At 50.5% G+C, this 20054-nt stretch overlaps 2 protein-coding genes across 2 annotated transcripts in view; one reads left to right on the forward strand and one right to left on the reverse strand.

Moving 5' to 3' along the window:
* Positions 1-1661, forward strand: part of LOC149437739 (uncharacterized) — a 41315-nt gene extending 39654 nt beyond the window's left edge. Inside the window, 1 exon segment of the mRNA XM_089660683.1 lies at positions 1185-1661. Within this exon segment, the coding sequence (XP_089516809.1) occupies positions 1185-1194 (10 nt within the window). The 3' untranslated portion in view covers positions 1195-1661.
* Positions 1564-17900, reverse strand: LOC149437740 (matrix metalloproteinase-17-like). The gene is made up of 8 exons (XM_089660680.1): positions 17767-17900; positions 16853-17121; positions 11709-11885; positions 11534-11618; positions 8590-8672; positions 8354-8506; positions 7886-8143; positions 1564-1983 (listed from the first exon to the last, which is right to left on the reverse strand). Exons 1-8 carry the CDS (start codon positions 17886-17888, stop codon positions 1718-1720), a joined length of 1413 nt encoding a protein of 470 aa, XP_089516806.1. The 5' UTR covers positions 17889-17900; the 3' UTR covers positions 1564-1717.
* Positions 17901-20054: the final 2154 nt, after the last annotated feature.

Consider the following 20054-nt stretch of genomic DNA (forward strand, 5'->3'; position numbering starts at 1 on the left):
GCTCTCCACGCGCTCTCACTCTGCTCTCCACGCGCTCTCACTCTGCTCTCCACGCGCTCTCACTCTGCTCTCCACGCGCTCTCACTCTGCTCTCCACGCGCTCTCACTCTGCTCTCCACGCGCTCTCACTCTCTCGCTGACTCTGCTCTCCACGCGCTCTCTCTCTCTCGCTGACTCTGCTCTCCACGCGCTCTCTCTCTCTCTCGCTGACTCTGCTCTCCACGCGCTCTCTCTCTCTCTCGCTGACTCTGCTCTCCACGCGCTCTCTCTCTCTCTCGCTGACTCTGCTCTCCACGCGCTCTCTCTCTCTCTCGCTGACTCTGCTCTCCACGCGCTCTCTCTCTCTCTCGCTGACTCTGCTCTCCACGCGCTCTCTCTCTCTCTCGCTGACTCTGCTCTCCACGCGCTCTCTCTCTCTCTCTCGCTGACTCTGCTCTCCACGCGCTCTCTCTCTCTCTCTCGCTGACTCTGCTCTCCACGCTCTCTCTCTCTCTCTCTGCTCTCCACGCGCTCTCTCTCTCTCTCTCTCTGCTCTCCACGCGCTCTCTCTCTCTCGCTGACTCTGCTCTCCACGCGCTCTCTCTCTCTCTCTCGCTGACTCTGCTCTCCACGCGCTCTCTCTCTCTCTCTCGCTGACTCTGCTCTCCACGCGCTCTCTCTCTCTCTCTCTCTCTCGCTGACTCTGCTCTCCACGCGCTCTCTCTCGCTGACTCTGCTCTCCACGCGCTCTCTCTCGCTGACTCTGCTCTCCACGCGCTCTCTCTCGCTGACTCTGCTCTCCACGCGCTCTCTCTCCCGCAGTCTCCGCTCTCTCCCGCAGTCTCCGCTCTCTCCCGCAGTCTCCGCTCTCTCCCGCAGTCTCCGCTCTCTCCCGCAGTCTCCGCTCTCTCCCGCAGTCTCCCGCAGTCTCCCGCTGTCTCCCGCAGTCTCCCGCTGTCTCCCGCAGTCTCCCGCTGTCTCCCGCTGTCTCCCGCTGTCTCCCGCAGTCTCCCGCTGTCTCCCGCAGTCTCCCGCTGTCTCCCGCAGTCTCCCGCTGTCTCCCGCACTCTCCCGCTGTCTCCCGCACTCTCCCGCTGTCTCCCGCACTCTCCCGCACTCTCCCGCTGTCTCCCGCTCTCTCCCGCTGTGTCAGATAAATCTCCTCTTTAGTGGCCCATTGTAATGTATTGTGTCTTTCTCTACAGGTCTCCTTGATCGATGATTTTGCTTCTCCAGCCTAGAGAAGACTTTGGGTTTCCCCTCCCCCCCCATTGAGGGCCCCTTTGACACCCTCGTCTTACTTTTGGGATCTTACAGACTTGTGGGACGTGGCCTCCTGTACAGACATTGTGTCCCGGGCTGCAGACAGACTCCGACATACTCTATAATGTGAATTTGCTGCCCCTCCATGTACTCAAATGAACTTTTACTGGCAAGATGTCGTCCTGCCTCGGTGTCCGCCATAGCGCTGCCCTTCTCACTCGAGGCGCCCAATAACGTGGCGCTCTGGTTGGCGTGGCGCAAAACCCCGCCCCTTTACCTTCTTTCGTCCTGCATAGGCAATTTCGTAAGAAGTGAGATGAATCAGTGAAACTTATTTCGTGTTTATTTTTGTTCTTTTTTTTGTTTTGTAATCTGTACAGCAAGAATCCTTTCTGTCAATAAAAGATTGGGCTAAGCCAGGACATTGCTGCTGATTGGTGGAGGAGAGTCCCTGTGCCTCAATATGAGGCCTGCTCTAGTTCCAGGTCACCATGCTGAGAACAGCAGTTAGGCCGATGAACGACATACTGGCCTTCCAATGGGCTGCGTGGTTTCCCTGCACACATGGGCAGTTGCAGTCTTGCTGGTCTCGTCTCTCAGGTTGCTCTGTGGGCTGCGGCGGTGATTCGCTCCTGCAGTACATCCAGTCTCTGGCGATGCTGCGTGGGTAGCCGGGCTCCGCCTCCACGTCTCCATCCTTGAACTGCCAGTATTGGGAGCCCTTGAAGAAATACGTGTTACCTGTGGGTGGAAGGCAAGGACATCATTATCGTGCATCATCTCTGGGAGGGGTCATGGCTGTTGGTCAAGATGGAGGGGACTGGTCACGGCTTTTGGTCAAGGTGGAGGGGACTGGTCATGGCTGTTGGTCAAGGTGGAGGGGACTGGTCATGGCTGTTGGTCAAGATGGAGGGGACTGGTCACGGCTGTTGGTCATGATGGAGGGGACTGGTCACGGCTGTTGGTCATGATGGAGGAGACTGGTCACGGCTGTTGGTCATGATGGAGGGGAATGGTCACGGCTGTTGGTCATGATGGAGGGGACTGGTCACGGCTGTTGGTCATGATGGAGGGGACTGGTCACGGCTGTTGGTCAAGATGGAGGGGACTGGTCAGGGATGTTGGTCAAGATGGAGGGGACTGGTCAGGGATGTTGTTCAAGATGGAAGGGACTGGTCACGGCTGTTGGTCATGATGGAGGGGATTGGTCATGATGGAGGGGACTGGTCACGGCTGTTGGTCAAGATGGAGGGGACTGGTCAGGGCTGTTGGTCAAGATGGAGGGGACTGGTCACGGCTGTTGGTCATGATGGAGGGGACTGGTCACGGCTGTTGGTCATGATGGAGGGGACTGGTCACGGCTGTTGGTCATGATAGAGGGGACTGGTCACGGCTGTTGGTCATGATGGAGGGGACTGGTCACGGCTGTTGGTCATGATGGAGGGGACTGGTCACGGCTGTTGGTCAAGATGGAGGGGACTGGTCACGGCTGTTGGTCAAGATGGAGGGGACTGGTCACGGCTGTTGGTCAAGATGGAGGGGACTGGTCTGGGCTGTTGGTCAAGATGGAGGGGACTGGTCTGGGCTGTTGGTCATGATGGAGGGGACTGGTCTGGGCTGTTGGTCAAGATGGAGGGGAATGGTCACGGCTGTTGGTCAAGATGGAGGGGACTGGTCACGGCTGTTGGTCAAGATGGAGGGGACTGGTCACGGCTGTTGGTCAAGATGGAGGGGACTGGTCTGGGCTGTTGGTCAAGATGGAGGGGACTGGTCTGGGCTGTTGGTCAAGATGGAGGGGACTGGTCTGGGCTGTTGGTCATGATGGAGGGGACTGGTCTGGGCTGTTGGTCAAGATGGAGGGGAATGGTCACGGCTGTTGGTCAAGATGGAGGGGAATGGTCACGGCTGTTGGTCAAGATGGAGGGGAATGGTCACGGCTGTTGGTTAAGATGGAGGGGAATGGTCACGGCTGTTGGTCAAGATGGAGGGGACTGGTCAGGGCTGTTGGTCATGATGGAGGGGAATGGTCACAGCTGTTGGTCAAGATGGAGGGGAATGGTCACGGCTGTTGGTCAAGATGGAGGGGACTGGTCGCGGCTGTTGGTCAAGATGGAGGGGACTGGTCGCGGCTGTTGGTCAAGATGGAGGGGACTGGTCACGGCTGTTGGTCAAGATGGAGGGGACTGGTCAGGGCTGTTGGTCAAGATGGAGAGGACTGGTCACGCTGTTGGTCAAGCTGGAGGGGACTGGTCACGGCTGTTGGTCAAGATGGAGGAGAATGGTCACGGCTGTTGGTCAAGATGGAGGGGACTGGTCAGGGCTGTTGGTCAAGATGGAGGGGACTGGTCACGGCTGTTGGTCAAGATAGAGGGGACTGGTCACGGCTGTGGGTGGTGATGGAAGGACTGTGGACTGGTCATGGCTGTGGGTGGTGATGGAAGGACTGTGGACTGGTCATGGCTGTGGGTGGTGATGGAGGATTGGAGGACTGTTAATGGCTGTGGGTGGTGATGGAGGACTGGTAATGGCTGTGGGTGGTGATGGAAGGACTGGGGACTGGTTATGGCTGTGGGTGGTGATGGAGGGATTGGAGGACTGGTCATGGCTGTGGGTGGTGATGGAAGGACTGTGGACTGGTCATGGCTGTGGGTGGTGATGGAAGGACTGTGGACTGGTCATGGCTGTGGGTGGTGATGGAAGGACTGTGGACTGGTCATGGCTGTGGGTGGTGATGGAAGGACTGTGGACTGGTCATGGCTGTGGGTGGTGATGGAGAGAATGGGGACTGCTCATGGCTGTGGACGGTCCTGGAGGGACTGAGGACTGGTCATGTCTGCGGTTGGTAATGGAGGGATTGGAGGACTGTTAATGGCTGTGGGTGGTGATGGAAGGACTGGGGACTAATCATGGCTGTGGTGATCGAGGGACTGGGTGACTGGTTATGATTATGGACAGTGGTGGAGGGACTGGATACGGTCCAAGGCTATGAAGGGTGATGGAAGAACTGGGGACTGGTAATGGCTGTGGGTGGTGCTGGACGGACTGGGGGGCACTAGTCATGGCTGTGGGTGATGGAGAGACTGGTCACAGCTGTGGGTGGTAATGGAGGGACTGGTTATGGCTGTGGGTGGTAATGGAGGGACTGGTTATGGCTGTGGGTGGTGATTGGGGGACTGGTCATGGTTGTGGACAGCAGTGTAGGCACTGGGCACTGTTCAAGGCTATGAATGGTGATGGAAGGATGAAGGAAAGAGGAGCTGGGCCAGCCCAGACAGTAATTAAACTCCCAGAAGTGATAGGATAGAGGGAGGAAGGTGTGCTAGGAAATGGTCTCTTCCTGGAGTCCTCACATTTTCAGAAGCACATTGCAAGTAAAAGAATACTGTATGGAGAGGAAGAACATGCCATGCACGCCTCTCACATACCTGGAGAGGAAGAACATGCCATGCACGCCTCTCACATACCTGGAGAGGAAGAACATGCCATGCACGCCTCTCACGTACCTGGAGAGGAAGAACATGCCATGCACGCCTCTCACGTACCTGGAGAGGAAGAACATGCCATGCACGCCTCTCACTTTTCAAGTTGGTGGAAGCGTCTCTTTAAATGGAAATCTGAAGTTGTCCTTTTCTTACCTACACCTGGAAATGTTATTTACCTGGTTTTCATGTCATGGGGATCTGCCTGCCTCCCCCACCCACTACCCCCATGTGCCAGGAAGTTCAGTCACCCCACCATGATCCTCCTGGAATGTGGGGACAGAGGCAGACCCACCCGACGTGCCGAGGGTTGGGGGAGGCAGACCCTCCTGCCGTGGCGAGGGTTGGGGGCGGCAGACCCTCCCGACGCGGCGAGGGTTGGGGGGGGCAGACCCTCCCGACGCGGCGAGGGTTGGGGGGGCAGACCCTCCCGACGCGGCGAGGGTTGGGGGGGGCAGACCCTCCCGACGCGGCGAGGGTTGGGGGGGGGCAGACCCTCCCGACGCGGCGAGGGTTGGGGGGGGCAGACCCTCCCGACGCGGCGAGGGTTGGGGGGGGAAGACCCTCCCGACGTACCGAGGGTTGAGGGGGGGCAGACCCTCCCGACGTGCTGAGGGTTGGGGGGGAGGCAGACCCTCCTGGTATGTGGTGGGGTGGGTGAGGAGAGACAGTTCACCCTACTTCAAGAACCTTTGAATCACCAATTGGCACATGTACCAGTTCAGTCTTTGCTTGCTGTGGTGTTCTTCCAGATCAATACCTTACAGGTAAGGGCCATATAACGGTTAAATTGAAAGCTAAATAACATTTTGCGATGTACGGAAGACATGGGCGCCTTTGTATTCCTCAGATTTCCTTTAATCAAGACCCACCAACTTGAAAAATGAAAGATCTAAGCATATAAGGGCATCCCCTCTGGGGGGCTGTGGTGAGCAGCTGGAGGAAGCTGCCATTTGACAACACTTGGAGAATTTTCTAAGAGATTTCTCAGATTCCTTGAAAAAGTTTATATGGCTGAGTTCAAGGGTGGGTATGTACAGTATGTCCTCATGAGAAGGGGCCCATGGCTCAAATGTTGATTGGTGGAACTTTTCTGCAAGGAGCAAATCAACAGGCTGCCCTTTGAGGATAAAATGCTTCTTTGGACAATCCTTGGATGCTTTCCACCAGAAGGTAATTGTGTAAAAGCGTATTCTTATTCCTTAAAAAGTAGGTGGAGGTGACCGGTCCGAAACTGGCTGCCTTCCGAAGCCAAGAAGCATTCCATTCATAAGCAAAAGCTTCTGTGATAACTGGACCCCCCCCAATTCTTCTGGTTCCGGAGCCAAATCCTCCTCACACATCAGGTGGGAGATATCGTAGGCAATTGGGTCTGTGGGGAGGTGACTAGCATGAGTTTTGTTGCTTTATGAGCTCAAGGGTATCTTCCAATCCATGAAAAGGAATCGGGTTTCTTTGCAGCCCTAGAAAGACTGCTGTGCCAAGGGTCCATCACACCCGTCCAAGAAGAGGAGAGGTCTCATGGGTTTTATTCCAACCAGTTTGTGACTCCTAAGCCTAGTAGAGGCGTACACATGGAGATCCTAGATACTAGGAAGTCTTTCTTAAGAGGAATTAGAAGGTCTTGATGAGAGATGCCAGTTGGGCGGGGCGGTATTTTGGAGAACCTCTCAGGAGTGGAAGTTGTCGATCAACATTCTGCAACTTTTGATGATTTCAGCTAGCTGTCCTACACTGGTCTGGCAGCCTTCAGGGACTCCTTATCAGGGTGCAGTTGGACAATACCACAGCTGTGGCATACATCAGGTAGGGACAAAAATTTGTGCTGCTCAGGGTAGAAGCAGACTTGGTATTGTCTTGGGCAAAACTTTACATTCCTGCTCTCCTTACTGTACAAGTTCCTGGTGTAGAAAATTGGCAATCAAAATTTTCTGGCCCTCCGCAGCCAAGTCAAGGAGAAAGGGCACTTCAGCCAGTGGTGTTGGCAGAGATTTGTCTGTGCTGGGGAATCCCAGAGGTAGACCTCTTGGCATCCAGCTTCAACAACAAAGAGCAGAATTTCTGTCCTGAACTTGGCATCATCTGGCATTTGCAGTGGATTCCCTGGAGACTCCTCGGAATCACTTTTTCCTGATCTATGCATTTCTTTCACTACAGCTTCTTCCTTGCCTGTTGTACAGAATTAGGGTGGAGGGCATTCTGGTGCTTCCTAATGTGCAGTGGCTTGGCTAAGAACGTGGAATGCAGACCTTGTAACTATCTCAACAGCTGAGCCTTGGCCTCATCCAGTTTGTTCAGATTTACTATTGCATGGTCTGATCTTCCATCCTGCTTTGCAATCGCTGGCTTTGACAGTATAGATGTTGAAGTCCATGTCATGATGGATAAGGATGTTTATGGTTTCTGTCATTACTGCCTTCCTCAAGGCAAGATAAGTCGACCTCCAGCAGGATGTACCATTATGCATGGAAGGCTTATTTCGCCTGGTGGGCTCGTGAGTTTCATCCCAAACAGTATCTTATGGGGCTCATTTTGACTTTTCTCCTGTCTGGTGGGGATACGTCTCTGGCTTTGGTACCAGCAATGAACATATATTGGCCTATTGCATCTCCTTCATTAGTTAAAGACGTTGTGGAGCATGTCACATAATGATTCCACCTATGCAGGCCCCCCTTGTCACCGTGGGTCCTTAGCTTGGCCTTGTCTGTGTTGCAGTCTACACCTTTTGTACCTCTCCAATAGATTTTCTCATCACTCTTTACACACAAGGTTGTCTTTTTGATGGCCATTACCTCAGCTGGAAGGGTGTCAAAGTTGGCAAATAATCCTTGGTTCTTCACCAGGACAGGGTATTGACTCCTCAGTCCACTTTCCTGCCCAAGGTGGTTTCTTCATTCCACGTAAATCAGGACCTTGTGTGGCTATCTTTTTTTTTTCCCCTCATCCTAAGGAGGAGGTGCTGCTCTATTCTGATGTTATTCGAGTGGTTTCAGTTTATCTGAGATCTACAGCTTAATTTCAACAGTCTGATTTCCTGTTTGACTGGATATACATAGTAAAATCCTAATTTTAAAGTGTGAAATCTAAAGAGGGACGTTTTGGGGTTTTTTTCTTTTGTCTGGGACCATGGTCCTTAATTTCCCAGTGAAAACCATGAAACTCACCATCTACCCAGCTGATAACGTCATCGATCTCAGGCGGCAGCCCTTGCCATAGGTTGGTGTCCTGCGGATAGCGGCCATCCATTCTTCCGAGTTTCTCATCATATCTCCAGAAGCGGTTGTTTCTGAAAAAGTAGGTTTTCTTGTTATGCTTCCACACGAAAGCTCCATCAATTCTGTCCGTGTTCAAGCCAAAATCAGAGAGGTGCCGTGGGTAGCCGGGCTCCACCAGTGTGTCTTTAAACACCCAGAAATTATTCCCTGTACGGATACAAGAAAGGATCGGAGTAAGATCACAGCAGATGCAGCAAAAAGAGTCATCACCTTAATAGGGCTGACCATATTTGGTATGCTCGTAGCGGTCAGTTTGGGGGAGACCTCCATATCCATCATATGCAGTAGAGCTATGGCCATACACCCAGACCACCCCTTTCCAGTTCATGCACACATCACCCCCTGCTCTGTACTGACCTGCAATGAACACAATCTTGCTGTCATTTTGCCGTTCATACACAGCGTCCAGTCGTGGTAAGTCTAGAGGTAGCCCATGCCAGAAGTGGTGGAGTTGAGCTGGGTTGAGGGATACGAGGTTTCGAGATGCCTGCATTCTCCAGAAGACCTTGTCTGAGAATGAGAAGATAAGACTGTAAGGGATAAGCAATGTTTTAATGGGGAGAATTGTGCAAAGAACGGCATTCAAGCCTTACTCTTAAAGAAGAACACTTCTCCTCGAATATTTGCAATAGCATCAAAATGAGTGGAACAGCGATCAAAAAGTGGAGGGCGGGGCCTGATGGAAAAGATGGAACATTACATTGTGGAGAGTAAATGCTTGACATGAAAACATTAATATAGTGCATGGTTGGTGAGTGTATGGTTCACAAGTGATACATCTTGGAATCTTTCCCTTATCACGGATGGTATGGAAGCTCCAATCCAACTCTACATTAAACGAACATTTCATATTTTCCTTGTGGTGGGAAAATGAGAACATAATGTGATGTTTTATATTTTCCACTGCAAAATCTCCAGGGTTTAGCTTCTTAAATACCTACGTTAGCATTGATGGTTGAATGTCCTGTTTGGTGCATGGAGCCAATGTTCGTAGCCTTTGGTATTGACTTCTGACTCAAGTGAAAATCCTCAGTATCCGAGCACTTAACCAACTCCTGTAGCCAGTAACCTACCTCATCCTGCCCTGGTAACAGCCAAACCAAAAGCTCCAGGTTCTGGGCCAAAAGATACCAGAACTCAGAACTAGCCAAAAAAAACCTGCCCAGAAGAAGTAAGGAGGCTGTTTTTGGCCTCCAGGTCATACCTCATGTGTCATGCTGACCATTGTGTCTTTCCTGATCTGCATGCTTGTCTTAGGTCCATAACTTGAACCAGAGACAGTTGGGGAACCAGCATTTTCACAATGGAGGTCAGTAAGGGTGGCCTCAATTTCTCTATAAGTATTATTATACAGGATTTATGGCATCAACAGTTTGCTCAGCGCTTTATAATATAATGGGAGACAATACAGTTCAATACAAGAGGGACAGGAGGGCCCTGATCCTGGGAGCTTACAATAGTTCATTGAAGGATACAGATTCATTTCTCACGATCAGGCCGGGCTTCGGCTATGCTTTCCCAGACCCGGACCAAGTGCGTGAGGCTGCATAACAGGTTTATGTGGACCTAGCAGACCAACTAGTCTAGGGCTTCCAGTACTTGTGCAATGCAGCCGTGGATGTTGTTCAAGTGGTCCCTCGAATGACCTCCACAGTGGGCTCACAGCTCTTAAGTACTGGTCGGCTGCCCAGACTTCTAAGAAGGTTCTCACGGAAACAGGAAAGGCCCTCTGTGCCATCTGGTAAAATGCACTCACTCTTGGTAGGTGGAATCCACATAGAACTGCCCTGCCTGGTTCTTCCTCACGGGTTCATCACTTGGTGCCAGCTCATGAAGAGGAGCCTATGGCAGCTGCGGGCATGGTAAATCTGAGGTGATCACTCAGCTTGATCCTTCATAAGTTGAGTTGGAACTGTTGGATTAATTACAAAAACCAATATGTAGCGTTTATTCACCCCACTCTTCCACAAATTGTACTATGGCAATACATTAGAGTCACCAGAAAAGTCCATAAAATGGGACTGTATTTTATATAAAGCTCATATCTTTGGAAAGGTGAAGAAAAGGATCCTCCACCGTCACCGCTCACAGCCTCTTACCAGAGAATATGGCCGCGGTGCGTGGTGTGATGACGTCATAAGCCCCTGACAACGTCTCATGATGAAATACGTAGGGTGGAGCTACGGCTTATGATGTCATCACGTACCGCGGCCATTTTGTTGGTTGGAAATTTACTTATTTTACATGCTGGTTTCTTCTTCTGTTTGTAAGTGCAATATTCTTATTCAGGTCTGGATTATTTTAAATACTTCGCTATGAGGAGCCTTTGTTCCCTTTATCCCGTTACCAGTTCTGGAATTGTCTTTTGGTGGAGAAGATTCATTTAGGTTCCATTACATCCATTGATTCCCCATACTTGCTGTTTCTGGCCGCATGATCTGTGGTCATAGTCTCTGGTAAGAGGCTGTGAGTGGTCACCATCACCGTCACGGTGGAGGATCCTCTTCGGTGGCACATCATCTTTCCAAAGATATGGGCTTTATATAAAATATAGTCCCATTTTATGGACTTTTCTGAGGATTGCCATATTACACTTTGTGTGAGAGCGGGGTGAACAAGCGCTACATCTTGGTTTTTGTCATTTTATATGCTGCCTGCAGTTCTGTGTTAGCTGCTTTTTCACCGTATATGATGGATTCAGCACAGATATACATCACTATTATTAGATTGTTGGATTAATACTCACGTAGGCTTCAAGCCCAATCGAATTTTAGGTCAACGTCTTAACGACGAAGGTAAAACAAACCCTGAAGCTTGAACCCAGTTTTGCCCCCTTGGCATTTGTTTGTGAAACTCTGCATACCTTTACAACCCCTTAATGAAAGTTCAGTAGGACTTTGAGAGTGCCACTTGTAGGAAAATACTGCATTTGGGTAACTCTTTGTGGATAATGCATGCCATGCGAGTACGCCATGTGCAAATGGGTTTCTACGCATTCACCGGCAGGCCAAGCTGTCCAGCAGACATGACAGAGGTTGACAACACAAAATTATAAATAGCATTCAAATCAAGAAAAGGATGGCAATTTGGTGACATCATCACGTATATGAACTCCATGCAGACATCAGAATACAATATTGGTTGCTATAATGCTCCTTTAGTACCGTACATGAGCCCTGGTGGTCAGGGTTCGGACTGCACTAGTGGTTGAGGAGTTTTGGGTTGCCGGCAATCAGTGTCTATACCAAGAAAAACCTTTTCTGCCTCATTGGCCACCAACCAGACTCCGAGGAAGGAAGAGAAGTACATTGGACATGTCATACATGAGGTCAGCTCTGAGACATCATGAGAAGACGTCCTTCGTTGGTTCCCAGTGCTGGAAATATTACGGGAACTACGTGGCCTAGCAGATCTTGTTACTATTTGTATCACTTTCCACTGTATGATCTAGCCTTAAGAGATGTGTTTTTTGGGGTTTGCAAAGCCTTCCACAAATAGCCAGTTGTTAGTGCTTGTAATGGTAAACAGGAATCTTACTGATAGGTGGGCCCCCGTGGGGGGATTGCATGCTGGGTAGGTCTTGGAGCTGGCGGAGGCGGTCTTGGAGCCGAGTCTCTTTTACCTAGTGGAGAATAAAGAATACATTTACAGTATGTTGGTGTTACATTGGTGGTGTCTTAAGTGCCGGAGTCATTGGAAATGGTGTACTTACCATACAAGGCCTGGATCCCCTCGATATCATCAGCCGAGAGCCTGTAATACCGATGGTCTCCCAGCGTCCCCTGGTAGTATGGCTTCATGATAGATTTCTCTGAAGATGAGTGAGAGAGCCCCAGAGCGTGTCCGAACTCGTGTACCGCCACTGCAAAGACATCTGTCCCTTGGTCCTCTGTGAGAAGAAGAACGTTATTCTGTCTGTACCTATAGGATCCTCATCTTCTACACTGTTGGGTCCATACATCAGGCACGAGGACCTGTCATCACTCAATTCTCCTCTCAAATCTAATACTATTATCCCTCTGTGAGAAGATGAACATGAGATTATGTCTTTATCTCTGGGATGGCCACCTCCTATGAACCGATGTATGGACCTGCATGGTAGTAGATGTCATCACGCAATCCTCTCAGATCTAATACTACTACTCTCTCTGTGAGGAGATGATCATGATGTGGTGTCTGGCTATGGGATGGTCACCTTCTATGGACTAATGTATGGCCCTGCACAATATGAGATGTCATCACTCAATCCTCTTTTCAGATTTAATACCACTTTTCCCTCAGTAAGAAGATGAACATGGTGTCTTTGTCTATAGGATGGTCATCTTCTATGGACGCATGTTTGGACTTGTGCAGTAGGAGATATCATCACTCATCATTACTGCCAAAAGATTTGATCTATTATTATTTAATCTGTGAGGTCAGGTACTGATAATGGATGAGAAGACCTGGCTCACCATCAGGGTTCCAATTCATCCCAAAGGTGCTCAGTAGGGTTGAGGTCAGGGCTCTGTACAGGACACTTGAGTTCCTCCACACCAAACTGGTCAAACTATGCCTTTATGGATCTGGTCCAAACTGGTCAATCATGTTTTTATGAAGTTGGTTCAAACTGGTAAAACCAAGTTTTTTTGGAGCTGGTTTTGTACACACGGGGCAGTCCTGATGGAACAGAAAAGGGTCTTCACCAAACTGTTACCACAAGGTTGGAAGAGCACGATTGTCTACAAAGCTTTTGTGTGCCGTAATTAACAAAAACCCGAACTGGACACACCTGAACTCCATCATTTATAGGAGGTTTCGCATACTTTTGGCCAATTGATATGCGTGATAGGTGGACACACGTGAACTCCATCATTTATAGGAGGTTTCGCATACTTTTGGCCAATTGATATGCGTGATAGGTGGACACACGTGAACTCCATCATTTATAGGAGGTTTCGCATACATTTGGCCAATTGATATGCGTGATAGGTGGACACACGTGAACTCCATCATTTATAGGAGGTTTCGCATACTTTTGGCCAATTGATATGCGTGATAGGTGGACACACGTGAACTCCATCATTTATAGGAGGTTTCGCATACATTTGGCCAATTGATATGCGTGATAGGTGGACACACGTGAACTCCATCATTTATAGGAGGTTTCACATACTTTTGATAGATGGGTGTGTTAGCGGCCATAATCATTTGGCTCATGTCTGCCTATGGGATGGTTGCCTTCTATGGACCTGCACTGTAGTAGGTGTTATCACCAGGTCCATTGATCTTGGCCTTTCTTCATTGATTCTATGAATCTCTTCATCTGGATCCTTGTATCTCTGGATGTATCTCTGTATCTCTGTATGTTGTATAATGGTCATCATGTTTGACACCCTCCCTACCCCATCCCTCAGACTTGACTCACAATGTGTTTGTTCCTCTGAGGAAGTAATGTGACAAAACTCTTTCCTGATGTTAATACTTCTCTGAAAACTATCAATGTTCTGTTTGTCACGTGAAGTCAGAGAAAATGTGTAAAATAGAAACCACATCCAGGAACTACCAAGCCACAGGGATGGATAGATCATGAAACCAGAAGTTTTGGTTATCTACACGGCTTAAAAAAATGAAAGGCCGACTTTGTAATCCAAGTCTAGCATCAAGTCGATGACACTCCTGGGATATGGATCTGGTCAGGTAAGTTGCAGAGGGGGTTGTTCATCAGCTGCAGCTGCTTTGGTGTTCATGAAATTAACAACATGTGCACTAGATGGGCAGCAATGAAACAACCCCCAAAATAGGAATGGTTTTACAGGTGGAGGCCACTGACATTTTTTCCCTACTCATCTTTTCTGATTGTTTTTCACTCGTTTTGCATTTGGCTCGGGTCGGTGTCACTACTGGTAGCATGAGGCCATACCTGGACCCTACAGAGGTTGTACAGGCAGTCCAACTCCTCCAGGATGGCACATCAATACGTACCATTGCCAGAAGGTTTGCTGTGTCTCCCAGCACAGTCTCAAGAGCATGGAGGAGATTCCAGGAGACCAGAACACGGAGGAGATTCCAGGAGACGAGAGCACGGAGGAGATTCCAGGAGACGAGAGCACGGAGGAGATTCCAGGAGACGAGAGCACGGAGGAGATTCCAGGAGACAGACAGTTACTCTAGGAGAGCTGGACAGGGCCATAGAAGGTCCTTAACCCATCAGCAGGACCGGTATCTGCTCCTTTGTGCAAGGAGGAACAGGATGAGCCCTACAAAATGACCTCCAGCAGGCCACTGGTGGGAATGTCTCTGACCAAACAATCAGAAACAGACCTCATGAGGGTGGACTGAGGGCTCAACGTCCTCTAGTGGGCCCTGTGCTGACTGCCTGGTACCATAGAGCAGGATTGGCATTTGCCATTGAACCCCAGAATTGTCAGGTCCACCACTGGCACCCTGTGCTTTTCACAGATGAGAGCAGGTTCCCCCTGAGCACATGTGACAGACGTGAAAGGGTCTGGAGAAGCCGTGGAGAACGTTCTGCTGCCTGTAACATGGTTCAGGCATATCCATGGAGGGACGCACAGAACTCTACAGGCTAGACAATGGCACCCTGACTGCCATTAGCCATCGGGATGAAATCCTTGGACCCATTGTCAGACCCTACACTGGTGCAGGGGGTCCTGGGTTCCTCCTGGTGCAGTGGGTTCTGGGTTCCTCCTGGTGCAGTGGGTCCTGGGTTCCTCCTGGTGCGGTGGGTCCTGGGTTCCTCCTGGTGCAGTGGGTTCTGGGTTCCTCCTGGTGCGGTGGGTCCCGGGTTCCTCCAGGTGCGGTGGGTCCTGGGTTCCTCCTGGTGCGGTGGGTCCTGGGTTCCTCCTGGTGCGGTGGGTCCCGGGTTCCTCCTGGTGCGGTGGGTCCCGGGTTCCTCCTGGTGCGGTGGGTCCCAGGTACCTCCTGCTGCGGTGGGTCCTGGGTTCCTCCTGGTGCATGACAATGCTAGGCCTCATGTGGGGGGAGTATGCAGGCAGTTCCTGGAGGATGAAGGAATTGATACCACTGAATGGCCCCCACACTCTCCTGACCTAAATCCAATAGAACCCCTCTGGGATGTCATGTTTCGGTCCATCTGACACCTCCAGGTTGCACCTCAGACTGTCCAGGAGCTCAGTGACACCCTGGCCCAGATCTGGGAGGAAATCACCCAGGACACCATCCGTGGTCTCATTAGGACCCTCCCCTGACGTTGTCAGGCATGCATACAAGCACGTGGGGGCCACACAGACTACTGAGGGCCATTCTGAGTTGCTGCAATGACATTTCACCAACATGGACTCGCCTGCTGAATCATTTCTTCACTTTGATTTTCGGGGTGTCTGTGAATTCAGTCCTCTGTAGGGCGATCATTTCCATCCAATGATGGGGCGTCCTTACGTTCCCCACCCATCCCCCGTCCATGTCAGGATAGAGATCCAGCATTAGGGATGGGCTATGTGTTCGGGTAGAATGTAAGTTCGACTTGAACATTGGCGGTTTGAGTGTTCGCCGAACACTGGAATGATAAGGGCGTTCGGTGGGAAGTTCGCCCATGCGCCCCACAATGCAATGCTTACACTGTGATTGGCCAAAGTATTGCACCTGACCAGTCACAGTTGAGTTCACAGGAAGAGCAATGATTGGCCAAAGTCTCAGTGACATAGTCCACGCCCCACACTACATAAGGCTGCTTAGCGTGTTGGTGGAGTTAGGTGAGGATAGTTAGTGGTGTGTTAGGAGACAGTGGAGGGAGTGTAGTGCAGTGTTGTGGTGTCACCTGTGCAAGACTGAAGGGGAGGGGCCGCTACACCTGTGCAAGACTGAAGGGGAGGAGCCGGTACTCCTGTGCAAGACTGAGGGGGAGGAGCCGGTACACCTGTGCAAGACTGAAGGGGAGGAGCCGGTACACCTGTGCAAGACTGAAGGGGAGGGGCCGATACACCTGTGCAAGACTGAAGGGGAGGGGCCGCTACACCTGTGCAAGACTGAAGGGGAGGAGCCGGTACACCTGTGCAAGACTGAAGGGGAGGGGCCGATACACCTGTGCAAGACTGAAGGGGAGGGGCCGCTACACCTGTGCAAGACTGAAGGGGAGGAGCCGGTACACCTGTGCAAGACTGAGGGGGAGGAGCCGGTACACCTGTGCAAGACTGAAGGGGAGGGGCCGATACACCTGTGCAAGACTGAAGGGGAGGAGCCGGTACACCTATGCAAGACTGAGGGGGAGGAGCTGGTACACCTGTGCAAGACTGAAGGGGAGGGGCCGAAACACCTGTGCAAGACTGAAGGGGAGGAGCCGGTACACCTGTGCAAGACTGAAGGGGAGGAGCCAGTACACCTGTGCAAGACTGAGGGGGAGGAGCTGGTACACCTGTACAAGACTGGAGGGGAGGAGCAAGTACACCTGTGCAAGACTGGAGGGGAGGAGCTGGTACACCTGTGCAAGACTGGAGGGGAGGAGCCGGTACACCTGTGCAAGACTGGAGGGGAGGAGCCGGTACACCTGTGCAAGACTGAAGGGGAGGAGCCGGTACACCTGTGCAAGACTGAAGGGGAGGAGCCGGTACACCTGTGCAAGACTGGAGGGGAGGAGCCGGTACACCTGTGCAAGACTGAAGGGGAGGAGCCGGTACACGTGTGCAAGAATAAAGGGGAGGAGCCGGTACACCTGTGCAAGGCTGAAAGGAAGGCCGGAGGGAGGATTTAATGATGGAACATATGAAATGGATCTTTTAGTGCTGGTCATCTGGATAGAGTGCTGGGCAGTTTCTGCATTGTAGTCTCTGGCCCCGCCCATTTGCACCTTTCCTGTTCTCAACACAACAAAACATTCTGTAAATGGTTTCCTCTTACGGTTATAAGTCCATTGCTCATCGGCGTCCATGTGAGTTTCTCCAGCGATTGGCCCTACTCCGGGAAAGAAGGCATGACCGAGCGTTCCACCTGGACCGTCAAAGGGATAGCCATCACCATGGGTTCCTCCCACAAAGCCTACTCGAATATCCGCTTCGTCCTTCCTCTCGGAGAAGGTGAGCTGCGTCTCCCGGCTCCAGGCCTCCAGGGCGCTCCTCATCAATGTCCTTATGGTTTCTTCTGCCAAGGATATGGGGTAGCTCTCCATCCTAGAAGAAAGATGGAGGACTGCTCACTACAAGAACATATGAGATTCCAGATCTCCTCCATCAGTTCTGGAGGAACATACAGATCAAAAGATCTGAAAAGGTGCAGGCCAGTGACACCATCTTATCAGCATCACCCTATGGACACATTACATTCCACCGAGAGGTCCTCCCTGACTCCATACCTCCTACCCCATGGACACATTACATTCCACCGAGAGGTCCTCCCTGACTCCATACCTCCTACCCCATGGACACATTACATTCCACCGAGATGCCCTCCCTGACTCCATACCTCCTACCCCATGGACACATTACATTCCACCGAGATGCCCTCCCTGACTCCATACCTCCTACCCCATGGACACATTACATTCCACCGAGATGCCCTCCCTGACTCCATACCTCCTACCCCATGGAGACATTACATTCCACCGAGATGCCCTCCCTGACTCCATACCTCCTACCCCATGGACACATTACATTCCACTGAGATGTCCTCCCTGACTCCATACCTCCTACCTTGTAGACACATTACATTCCACTGAGATGTCCTCCCTGACTCCATACCTCCTACCTTGTAGACACATTACATACCACCCACATACATGGACATACCATTCCCCGGATGTCCCCATGACTCCATACCTCCAGGTCAAGTGCTTTGTCTGCCACACTGTCCCACTGAAAGCGTATCGTTTCCTGCGGATCCTCTGGGGCCCGGATGATTGGACGACATCAGGGAGAGAACAGCGAGGCCTCTTCATCATCTCCACGGTGCCATCATCTGGGAGAGAGAATCACATTTCTATATCTGGGATTATTGGCAGATGTACAATATTCTCTCCATGGGACCAGCTGAACATTGAGGGACTGAGGAGGGACACCCCTGACAAGGCCTTCTCTCTCCAGGAGTACAGCACCACCTTTGTTCAGGCATCAACCAGGGACAACTCTCACTTCCTGGACTGAGATGACACAGTGATGTAAGTCCCGGTGCCTGTGCAATTCTTGACTGTGTTCACAAATGTCCGACACAGATCAGCCTCTGCTGCAACTTGTCATCTTGTGACTTGTATCAAAGTTACAATGTACAGTCTGATCACTGTGGGAGATACATAGGAGAGAGAGCCTATATTGGGGGTACATAGGATAAGGTGACCTATATTGGGGGTACATAGGTTAAGGTGACCTATATTGGGGGGTACATAGGATAAGGTGACCTATACTGGGGGTACATAGGATAAGGTGACCTATATATGGGGGTACTTAGGGTAAGGTGACCTATATTGGGGGGTACATAGGTTAAGGTGACCTATATTGGGGGGTACTTAGGATAAGGTGACCTATATTGGGGGTACATAGGATAAGGTGACCTATATTGGGGGTTCTTAGGATAAGGTGACCTATATTGGGGGATTCTTAGGATAAGGTGACCTATATTGGGGGTAGATAGGATAAGGTGACCTATATTGGGGGTACTTAGGGTAAGGTGACCTATATTGGGGGGTACTTAGGATAAGGTGACCTATATTGGGGGTACATAGGATAAGGTGACCTATATTGGGGGTACTTAGGATAAGGTGACCTATATTGGGGGGTACTTAGGATAAGGTGACCTATATTGGGGGGTACTTAGGATAAGGTGACCTATACTGGGGGGTACATAGGATAAGGTGACCTATATTGGGGGGGTACTTAGGGTAAGGTGACCTATATTGGGGGGTACTTAGGATAAGGTGACCTATACTGGGGGGTACATAGGATAAGGTGACCTATATTGGGGGTACTTAGGGTAAGGTGACCTATATTGGGGGTTCTTAGGATAAGGTGACCTATATTGGGGGGTACTTAGGATAAGGTGACCTATACTGGGGGGTACATAGGATAAGGTGACCTATATTGGGGGGTACTTAGGATAAGGTGACCTATATTGGGGGGTACATAGGATAAGGTGACCTATATTGGGGGTACTTAGGATAAGGTGACCTGTATTGGGGGTTCTTAGGATAAGGTGACCTATATTGGGGGGTACTTAGGATAAGGTGACCTATATTGGGGGTTCTTAGGATAAGGTGACCTATACTGGGGGGTACATAGGATAAGGTGACCTATATTGGGGGTACTTAGGATAAGGTGACCTATATTGGGGGTTCTTAGGATAAGGTGACCTATATTGGGGGTACTTAGGATAAGGTGACCTATATTGGGGGTTCTTAGGATAAGGTGACCTATATTGGGGGTACTTAGGATAAGGTGACCTATATTGGGGGTACATAGGATAAGGTGACCTATATTGGGGGTACTTAGGATAAGGTGACCTATATTGGGGGTTCTTAGGATAAGGTGACCTATATTGGGGGTACTTAGGATAAGGTGACCTATATTGGGGGGTACATAGGATAAGGTGACCTATATTGGGGGGTACTTAGGATAAGGTGACCTATATTGGGGGGTACATAGGATAAGGTGACCTATATTGGGGGTACTTAGGATAAGGTGACCTATATTGGGGGTTCTTAGGATAAGGTGACCTACATTGGGGGTACATAGGATAAGGTGACCTACAATGGGGGTACATAGGATAAGTTGACCTATATCGGGGGTACATAGGATAAGGTGACCTATATTGGGGGGTACTTAGGATAAGGTGACCTATATTGGGGGTACATAGGATAAGGTGACCTATATTGGGGGTACATAGGGTAAGGTGACCTATATTGGGGGGTAATTAGGGTAAGGTGACCTATATTGGGGGTACTTAGGATTAGGTGACCTATATTGGGGGGTACTTAGGATAAGGTGACCTATATTGGGGGTACATAGGATAAGGTGACCTATATTAGGGGTACATAGGATAAGGTGACCTATATTGGGGGGTACTTAGGATAAGGTGACCTATATTTGGGGTTCTTAGGATAAGGTGACCTATATTG

Source organism: Staurois parvus, unplaced genomic scaffold, assembly GCF_062004578.1.
Source record: "Staurois parvus isolate SC_StPar_1 unplaced genomic scaffold, SC_StPar_1.0 ptg001262l, whole genome shotgun sequence".
Classification (NCBI taxonomy): Eukaryota; Metazoa; Chordata; class Amphibia; order Anura; family Ranidae; genus Staurois; species Staurois parvus.

Bases quoted from the DNA above. Each gene is read 5' to 3' on its own strand.
- LOC149437740 (XM_089660680.1), bottom strand. From the start codon at position 17,888: ATGATGAAGAGGCCTCGCTGTTCTCTCCCTGATGTCGTCCAATCATCC. The intron at 17,122-17,766 runs GTATGGAGTCAT...TCTTTCTTCTAG, and splicing joins ACAAAGCACTTGACCTGGAG to GATGGAGAGCTACCCCATAT. The intron at 8,673-11,533 runs GTAAGATTCCTG...CTTTTCCATCAG, and splicing joins CCACGGGGGCCCACCTATCA to GCCCCGCCCTCCACTTTTTG.